Here is a 10189-nt window from a genome sequence, read left to right as displayed (position 1 = left end):
GGTTTTGCAATGTAGTGTAATGGATAAAACGTGTATATGGATAGGGGTCAAGTGAGCCACGAAGGTAGATAAAGACTGATAACATTTCTAATGAAGACAAAACACCATGCAACAAATTACAGCATTAAGCAAGTATTGAAAAAGTAATCTGGGGCCATGGTATAGCTTCAGCTTCCATGCAGCCTGTGTCCTTAGCATTAGAGGGAGAATATTCTCTTAAATTCATACAAACAAACTGATATTTTATACACTGCCTTTTATAAGAAAAGCTGCTGCTTTAAGTTTTCTCTAGAACTGTCATAAAACCACTTACATTAAAATGCAACTTTCATTAAAAATAAGTTATTCAATTTAAATGGTACATAAAACAGTATCAAGGCACAAAACACTGAACGTGCCTTTCACAGAGATACTTTCTCTAAAATGTTTGATAACACAAAATTATTATGAACTCAACTCTGATACAGCTATAATTTCAATTAATTTGTAATGTTTTGAGCTAAATGAATTATTTATTTTGCTACTACAATTGTTTTATATCACCCCATCATAAATAAAGAATCTTCAGTGACAAAACACTGGGAGGTCATAAATTTTTGAGAACCACATGAAAGTTAAACAGCTATACCCTACATAAATATATATAACTTAAATAAGTGTTTTACATAATCTGAAAAAGCCCCTTTATGGGTAACATCTTCCATTTCAAGATAATAGATCTGAAGTTAAGAACTCAACTCTAGATTGTTATAAGAGGGTAAGTCGAGTTTTTCCTTCTGAAATACACAGATTTTAAAATAAAGACTAATTCATTACAGAAGTGAGATTTTTATAGCTACTCTCTTTAGCACACTTTCTAAAAACTTGTCTTCCTACTATTTATTCTTCAAGTTTTTTGCTTTAAAAAATGTTCATTCTCATTTACTGCAAAAATAAACTATATAACCCCCAACTTAACCCACGAGCTAGGAAAATGATGTACATTTATATCATACTCTACCTTGTCATACTTGCTACTGGACCCAAAACCAAAAATTAAAAGATGTCCATGGGAGTCTGTACATGCAAAATGCTGACCATCAGGAGAGCATTTGCAGTCAAACACTGCACCATGTCCTTGGCCTTCAATCTGAAACATATTTAACCAACAATCAGAAAACTGCCATTAAAATATTTTTAAAATGGTACTACTGTTACTAGAATTTTATAATGAAAGATTTAATAGTATACATTGCAGTAAAGGGAAGATTAAGTATAATAAGCAAAGTATAATAAAATGGACATTCATGAAAAGTGCTAGATTAACAGCTTTGAAAAACAAAGAACTCTATTCACAATCCAGACATAATTCAGAAAGTAAAGAACACAGATCTCCCCCCACCCAGAGAATTCTACTTCACATTTTAAACCCAGGTCTAAAGCATAATTGAACCATACATTCCATCTATTTCCATTCATTCATGCCCTTTCTGTAAAGGCTAAGAACATGGAGCAACGGTAGCAATATTTGGTAACGCTTAGAAGTAGCAGCCAGAGATCACTGTTTATAAGACACACTAAATTTCATTGTTTTTGGTTTAAAAAAAAAATTCCCTGGTGGTCTGACTCATCCTTTAATGGTGAATTTTAAAGGTTAAAGAAAAGGGTTTTTTTACCTGATAATTGTTTTCTGTTTTCCAGTTCCATTAATCCAGAACGAATGGGTTTCTCCCTGCAACCTGTCAATCAAACAGAGGTGGCCAATCACCACTCTGAATTTTTTGCTCTCAGTGTTTCTTCAGACTATGTTCCAGTTGAAAACTTCTTTAGCAGTGTTCTGAAAGAGGTAAAAATTCTACCCTATCTAAAGCACATCTAGGGACTGAATTTCAGAATTTCAGAAACAACTAAAATAGGGAGTTGACTCCCTAACAAATAATAACTAAGGATGATTTTCAACAAATGTGATTGGATTTCTGGATTAGCAGAATCGGAACACACACACATTATCAGGTAAGAAATACCTCCTTTCTGTTCCGGTATCCACTGATCTAGAACAAACTGAGTTTGATTAGTTACATCCTAGGAAATGCTTGGAAAGAGAAATGGTAGCTTTCTTTTAGTATTAAAAATTTGTCATGAACAATTCACCAAACAGGAATTTTAAAATGCAGAACTACTGATTTCTCCAGGAAAGTAAATACTTTGGTCGAAGAGAAAACATCACTATAAAATACAACAGACAGAATGGCTGCAAAAAGCCAACTAACTTTTCCTTTAGCTATCTGGGGATGAGGGCAAAAATGTATACACGGTATTAATGATGTTTCGGGTGCTGATAACAGAAAAGAAAGTAGTTCTTCTTAGAAAGTAATCACATAAAAGAAAACTAGTAAGCTTATCTAATGCTAATATACATAAAAAACTTACCACAGACGCAAAAAGATAAATAATGAAATAGGATAGTTTCTTGGGTGTAAAGAAACTTGAAAGGTAAGACAGCAGAGAAAGGTACGTGATGCTAAGTCTCATTAGAACCACTCAAAACCAAGAAAGGACAGACCTATTTCATCCAGAGTAGAGTAAGAAATTAGCCACATGGAATATACCCAAACTGACAGACTGTAAGTAGAAATGTCAGGGTTCACATTTTTAATGTTCAATATTTTTCTAGGCAAATAAAAGTTATACAAACTGTTACAAGTAATTAATCACATAAACAAAAAAGGCTACCCCTAAAAAAGTTTTATATCAAATGGAAGGGTTCTAGACAAGTTAGATGTTTTCTCAGCTCACTTCAAATTTCCAGAAGACAAAAAACAAAGGGCAACTGCTTCGTAAATGCATCCAGAAACACAACTTTATATGAGTCTAAGTTTCAGTCACAACAGTATACAGGAAGAGGTGCAACAGTCTGACTCCGCAATGACAACAGAAATCTGATAGGTCTTCATGAGCACAGCATCCTCTCTGGATGTTTTTATTAATCTTTCTCTGCATTTAACCTTTTTTTAGGGAGAGAAATTACTCATATATATATACTCACGCTATCAATGTGGTCATATTTATAGTTAGTAGTGGTGCAGAAGAATATTTTAGCAGAGTATCTTATAAATCTCTAAAAAAAAAAAAAGCCCAATCAAAAATATTGTAATCGTATGTAAAATCACTGTGTCCTACTTGACACCTTCAACTGTAATGTTCTTCGTCAAGGAATCTGTTCAGTCAAAGCGACTTTTTTTTTTTGGTCTTTTTTGAGACAGGGTCTCTCTGTAGCCACAGCTGGCCTGAAACTCACTATGTAGACCAGGTTGGCCTTTAACTCACAGAGATCCACCTGCCTCTGCCTCCTGAGTGCTGGGACTTTCAAAGGCATGTGCCACCATGCCTGGCTCAAAGTGACTTTTATACAAAAAAATTTAAAGTACGTTTTGATCTCATAAGGAAAGTAAAAGTGCACTACTAGTTATAAAAGAATACCTTTTTAAAGTCTATTAATGAAGAGGTGCTTATGATCTTATTAAGAAGGTATCTTATTAAGAGGTGCTTATGATCTTATTAAGAAGGTTTTGTTTTATCTTATTATTTTGTTTTGAGACATGGCCTCATACAGTCCAGGTTGACCTTTTAACTGACTTTCCTGCATCCAGCTGCTCTCAGTTTTGGGATTACCACACTAAGAGCTACACTGTAAACTACTACACTGGGCTTGACTACACCCAGCTTAAAAAAAAACTAAGTTTGGATGTATCTGAGTGGTAAAGTGCTTGCCAAAATGTTTATTTTTCTGAAAGGCTCCTCAGACAACATGTAGATGAGGCTTTTAAAAGCACTGATGAAACAACATAGAAAAATATTTCACTTTTTCTGTATAATTAAAAGTACCAACCCTAGTTGTTTTTATGGTATGTATGATGACTAACAAAACAAAGCAGAAAAACACTTCTCTTTGAATTTAAAAGTATTTCATTCTTTTAAGCCAATCAAAGAATTTATAAGGATCTCAAAGGAAAAATATAATATTGAAGACAGTATTTTCATATACATGTGTAACTAGAAGCAATTAATCACCTTAAAGAAAAAAGATCCTCTCTATCTATATAAAAGGTATATAGGCCTATCAGAAAACTAAATGCACTTCCTAAGAGAATGACTCCACATAAAATTTAATATAGTTTATGCTATTTTTTTCTAGTTAAAATATTACAAAACAGACATAGTAATGATGAATTTTTTAAACAAGTGAGATTTACATTAACTATTTCTGTTGTATGTGTATTATACATTACTGGGCCATAAAGATCATTAAACAATACTAAAGAATAGATAATTCATAAGGTATTTGCCAAGAATGGCAAAATTTTCAAAAGGCGGAATTTTTTAAAGGTACTCGGGAAAATTATGGTACTCTGCTTTTTGAGGATCATGTTATAACAACTCCCTTATTAGAAAATTCTATATTGACTAAATCTTATAAGTATTTAAAAGAAATGAGCACAATGCCTATATTTAGAGATGTGTAAGCCTCAGAAGAATTCGTTACTCATGGGCAAATCATCTCATATTTCTGTGTAAAGATGAAGGGCACTGAAATGGTTATTAAGAGTCCTATTTGGTTCCAAAATCTAGATGTTCCAGAAGGCTTATTTCAAGAACTTATCAAATCTGGAGTTAGGCAACATTGGGAAAAATATAAGAATGTATGATACATGGGCCAGTGAGATGACTTGGTAGGTAAAAAGGAACTTGCCACCAAGCCCAATAGCCCGAGTGCAATCTCTGGGATTAAGATGGTAGAGGAAGGAATAACTCCAACTCTATGAAGCTGTCCTCTGATCTCCACACGCATAATCTGGCAGGTACACACTCACAATTCCCTCACACACAAATAAAGGTAATAAAAAAGAGCATTTAAAAAAAAGATTGTTACTAAATGTTTCCTTTAATACTAAAATGTTAATGTAAAATTATTATACATGAACTAAGAATAGTTAACTGAAATGTGCATGTCAAGATTAATTTATCTGAAAGAGAAAACTGTGATTGATATCTACTGCCTTGATAAGCCAGTCAATCAAATTAGTATATAAAACGGAAATATAAAAATGATTTTGAATAATCAACGAGATTTTCATCTAAATAAAGAACAAGACAGGTCGACATAAACCCAATGATAGGGAATTTTATCAATATTCCGATTCCGAGGACCCCAATATCAGTCACCAAGCCTCCCATGAAACCTACTCTCAGTTTCTGAACTCCCTGAAATGAAATAATGGCTACCCAAAACTCTCCAGGGATTTGTCTCTTCCTTGACTATTCTGCTAAATAGGAGTATTTCTCAAAAGATTTATTCTCAGCCCTCTACACTGTCCTCTGTCTCAAGGAAGAAAAAAATATCATCTACAAGGCACACTCCAACCTTCCCTTCCGTGTTCCTAGAGCACCTCTAGTCAGGACATTTCCGTAAGAGGCAGTCCACCAGAATGTCTATGTATTAAAAATAAGCTCTTTCTTAAACTTTTTGAACTTCCACTAGAAATGCCATCACCATCAGGGTTATCTAGGCACAACAGTATGAATGTATGTACTCTGTCTTTCCTCCCTGTTGCTCCCCAGCCCTGTATCTTTCAGAAATCATGGAGTGGTACGTAAACTTAATTTTCTTCACAAATTTCCAACTTCCTATCCATATTACATCTTCTGAGTACTAATTTCACATCTGTAATATGACTACTAGCAACCAAACTACTGCTTCTTGGCTTCTGGACTATATTTACCAAAACCATCATAATACTCACTATTCTTTTGGTTTACAAAGTCATTTGACGCCAATTTTTAATCCACCCCGGCTTATGTTTTCAACATATTACCGATTATTTCAAAAGTCTATTCAAAACGAACTTTCTAGATTCTTTTATGGACATGTCTAACCCTTATTGTTTGTTATAATTTTCCTCTTATTTGTGTGATTCTTTTTTACCCACTTAAAACATCCTTTTCACAGCGTTCCAATCAGTTCTCTTCACAAAATATTGTCTGACCATCCAACCTGATCACTTATCTTTAGCAACTGTCATGAGTATTTGTCATTCATTTCAAGTATTCTTAAGTCCTCAGGCTGTTAACTTGGTAAAAACAGCCAAGTCTTTCCCATTTTGGAGGTGCTCATATTTTGTACTCACTACAAGATAAATATCACATATTTGCTAATGGAAAGTCCTTCAACTGCACTTTTTTACTCTATACATAATTGTATATACTTTCTGTTATGACTATAAAATCTCACTTTATGAATGGGTAATGGACTACTACTATGGGTAATTATTACATAAATATTACTTATAAAATACAGTATGACAAGTTGGAAACAAATGTTTATGCCAATAATAAGGTATTTTTGGTGCCAAGAAAAGACCCTAGGAAAGTTGCAAAAAAATAGTTATTACTTAGAAAATGGAAAGTAATTTCTTACTCAAGGAAACAGGCTTCTAGAGGCATCCAGAGTGCCGTTTTTAACAGAAAATATAGACATATGACATTGTTATTAGATAGTGAAAGGAAAGACTGAAACAGAGAGGGGGAAGTGGAATGAACAAACCTGGATTCCTGATTCACAATCTGTAACATAAGTTATGCCTATTCTGAATCTCTTTCCTGGATACAGACAGCTACAATTATCTATAACTACAGGTCACACTGAGAACATGATAATGTCAGATGTATGCATCTACAAAAATTCTGAGTGGTTTATTGGCAGCCTCTGCTTATTTGGAGTGTTGCAGGGAGAAATATATTGCTTTGGATTAGTGGACACTGGAACATTTTTTTTTTAATTCTTAAGTGAAAGAAAAATTATAAAACAGTTATAAAAATAAGGAAAACTTGAATTAAATAGTAACTTATTTGGAATGTACCCATGAAAGAACAAAAGCAAAGCAGGTATCAAATTCAGTAAAAGTATTTGCTAATGAGAAACATATTCTTCAACTAAAATCAAAACCAGATAAAGCATGAAACTGCAGCTTCGAGTATCAAGACAAAATTAGGAAGATATGGAGTAAGCAGGACCAGAGAGGAAGGAAACAGTAAAGAGATAAAGCAAATCACCAGAGAATGAAAATATGTACTGTACTAACAAGGGATTGACAAATGCCACTCTAGAAACAACTTTACTATTTAATACATATACTATTTTTACATATTTATATATTCAATATATACTAGAACTAAGAGATGTGAAAGTGTCTTATAATCATTTAAATTAATATCCACGATTGTTGTTAAATTTTACTTGTACTGTATAATTTAAAGGGGAAAAAAATGAGTCAAAAACAACTGTTTTTAAAAGCTTTTTATAAACCTCTAAACCTACCTGCTTCTTTCTAGGAATGCAAAAGATATAAGGCCGTGAACTTCAGTCCAGAGTTTGCAAACATTTCCAAATTATTTCTACAAATAACATATCTGACTTTTAGCATTTAACTGGAGTTTAGAAAATTAAGAGTTTCAAAAACTATTAAAACAAAATTATAATGGCATTTTCTTCATATCAATGCCAATCAAAAACATGGGCTTGCTAAGCAATAGCCAACTGGTTTGAGTATTCCTAATACATGCTACAAGCTTCAATGAAATAGTCAAATATGTATCACTTTCCTTGATTAAGTTATATAAGGACTGTTCAGCCGAAGCATGAATGAATTACTGGTGTTTTTTAAAAATGTTAAGAACAAATCCCAAGAACTAGAAAACTCAGTATTGTCTTTTAAATGAATAATGTCTTAATATTCATACATCTCACTCCAACAGTCTCTTTAATTTCTTTACTTCATTTATTGAAGGAAAACCAGCAGCAGAGAGGTAGAGAAGAGGGAGAAAATCAGAGTGGGAGAATTTGGCGGGGCGGGGGGACTTTTGTTCATTTACAACAAATGCTTTTCAAAGTTTAAGATTATTTTAATTTAAAGAAGGTATTAACAGAGTGGAAGAGAGGTGGAGTGGTATACAAATACATTTGTCTACTAAATGCCACCTCCTGTCAGCCCTTTTTAAGCATCATCCTTACCATATATGACTCATAAATAATAAAAACAAACTCAGAGACTGATTCCCAAATGCTTTTATCATAAAGAGGAAAGCCAGTGATAAAACAAGAAAATGAATCCCATTATTTTTATTTTTTCTGAAATATCACTATTAAGTTTTGAATTCACTTATAAGATTCTGAAATGAAATAAATTAGAAAAAAGATAAGCATAAAAAGGACATCTGAATTCTCAATCTCAAATTTTTTGATTTTCATAAATCTTAAGTCCTAAAATAAATTATAAAAAAAAATTGCTTGAAGATTTTCATGGTTTAATACAGAAAATTAAATGCTGTTGATACTTATTAAAATATTAATGTCCCTTAATATCATCAACCACTTTACTTTCATTAAAATATAATTACTATATCTCAAACATAAGCATTTAAAAATTCAACTTTTTCATTTGAAACCTTTAATAACACAAGATTTTTTGGGGGGGAGGGGTGTGGGTGTCTTTTTGAGACAGGGTCTCCCTGTAGCCCCAGCTGGCCTGGAACTCACTATGTAGACCAGGCTGGCCTTGAACCCGCCTCTGCCTCCCAAGTGCTGGGATTAAAGGTGTGCATCACCACATCCGGCCATTTCACAAGATTTTTACCTGCTTCTTTAATTTTCCTAATAGGTAAAGTATACAAACTAATGACTATATTTATCAAATATATGTTTATATATCATATAGTATATGGTATATGTAATACAAAATTTACATATTAAAAATTATAAATATGAAGTTTAATTATTTTAAAAGTATGACTAGCTGAAGCAGTATTTTCAAACTATACTTGATAAAAATCTGGAGGTTTTATTTTGCAAGAATGTAGACAGAGTGAAAGGTCTTGGACACATTAGGTAAACACTTTGGCATCTGAACTCATCCTAAACCCTGTTTATTTTTAAGTATATGTATAGATACATTAAAAAAAAACCATTTTTTAAAAAGGCACAGTTTACCTTCCTTATTCTCTGGTACAATTCAATGATAAATTACTCACTAGTTTAATGAGCTTCAATTTTTAAAATTCCCACAAATAAAACAAAATTTAACGTTCACAATTTCTAGTCTAAAAATGGAGGACTGTATAGGAACTATTCATCCTCAAGTCCTCCAAGCGAGGATGACTAGACCTTTCAGCTAATGCTCAAAAATATTTACTAAACTCAATTGTGATTTATGATTAGTTACAACCTAATACCATAGAATGAATCTGGACTCATCAAAGATTTGAGGCATTTGAACCACTGAAGTATGTACTGATTAGCTACAAAAAGCCAACTAATTTTAACTGAGGCTAAAACTTAGCACTATGAGAGGGATAGCAAAGTCACCAGCTTCTATACCATCTCCAACTATCATTACATTCTTAGCAACAGTGCTGGAAGCTTTATCTGCCATCTACCCATACACAAAACAAGCAATGAATGAACACTGAGCAAAAATAATATTGGCACTCATTAACTTATAAATTAAAAGATGGAACAAATTGTTAAACAAAGATCTACAAAGAGCTGCTCAGAGGAATGCCGTTCTTAAAACCACCCCTCGAGATACTAAGTATCACTGGAAGTTAGTTGTGCAATGATACTGAAAACTTGCAACAAAACAAAAATACTAGGTAGATTAGCATTAAGAACAAATTAGGCATGGTCTAATAAAACATGGGATTTAAAATCCGATGTATATGAGTGTTTTGCTTGCATGTATGTTAAGTGTACCCATGTTGTGCAATGCCTGCAGAGGCCAGAAGAGGGTGTGGGAATCCTTGGAACTGGAGTTATGAATGGCTTTTAGCCATCACATGGGTGCCAGAAACTGAATCTGGGTCCTCTAGAAGGACAGCCATCTCCCCAACCCCTAAACACAGGATTTTATACCAAGACAAACCTGAGCAAAGCACTTTATCTTTGTAATGTACATGTCTCTAGTCTTAAAACATGAAATAAAATTTACCTTAATTATAAAAGGTTTTCTTAAAACCTGAATTTAATAGGGTTCAGGGAAGTACATTAAAGTCTAATTAAAACTAATACAAAAATTAGAAACTATTCAAAACCTTAAAGGAAAAAAGTTCATTTCAAGTAGCTTATGTTCTGTAATTATTTCAATCAAGAATTTTTAAA

The 10189-nt window shown here is 33.0% G+C and overlaps 1 protein-coding gene across 3 annotated transcripts in view; it reads right to left on the bottom strand.

Moving 5' to 3' along the window:
* The window catches only part of Phip (pleckstrin homology domain interacting protein), a 154632-nt gene that overhangs the window by 75441 nt on the left and 69002 nt on the right, over positions 1-10189 (bottom strand). For all 3 annotated transcript variants that reach the window (XM_008827171.3, XM_017796638.2, XM_029560662.1), the window contains one exon: positions 1001-1129. In XM_008827171.3, the coding sequence (XP_008825393.1) occupies positions 1001-1129 (129 nt within the window). The remainder of the gene's footprint in view (positions 1-1000; positions 1130-10189) is intronic.

The sequence above is a fragment of the Nannospalax galili genome, unplaced genomic scaffold (genome assembly GCF_000622305.1).
Source record: "Nannospalax galili isolate Female #2095 unplaced genomic scaffold, S.galili_v1.0 scaffold613, whole genome shotgun sequence".
Classification (NCBI taxonomy): Eukaryota; Metazoa; Chordata; class Mammalia; order Rodentia; family Spalacidae; genus Nannospalax; species Nannospalax galili.
The sequence above is the reverse complement of the archived record's forward strand: the minus strand, read 5'-3'. Positions and strand labels throughout refer to the sequence as shown.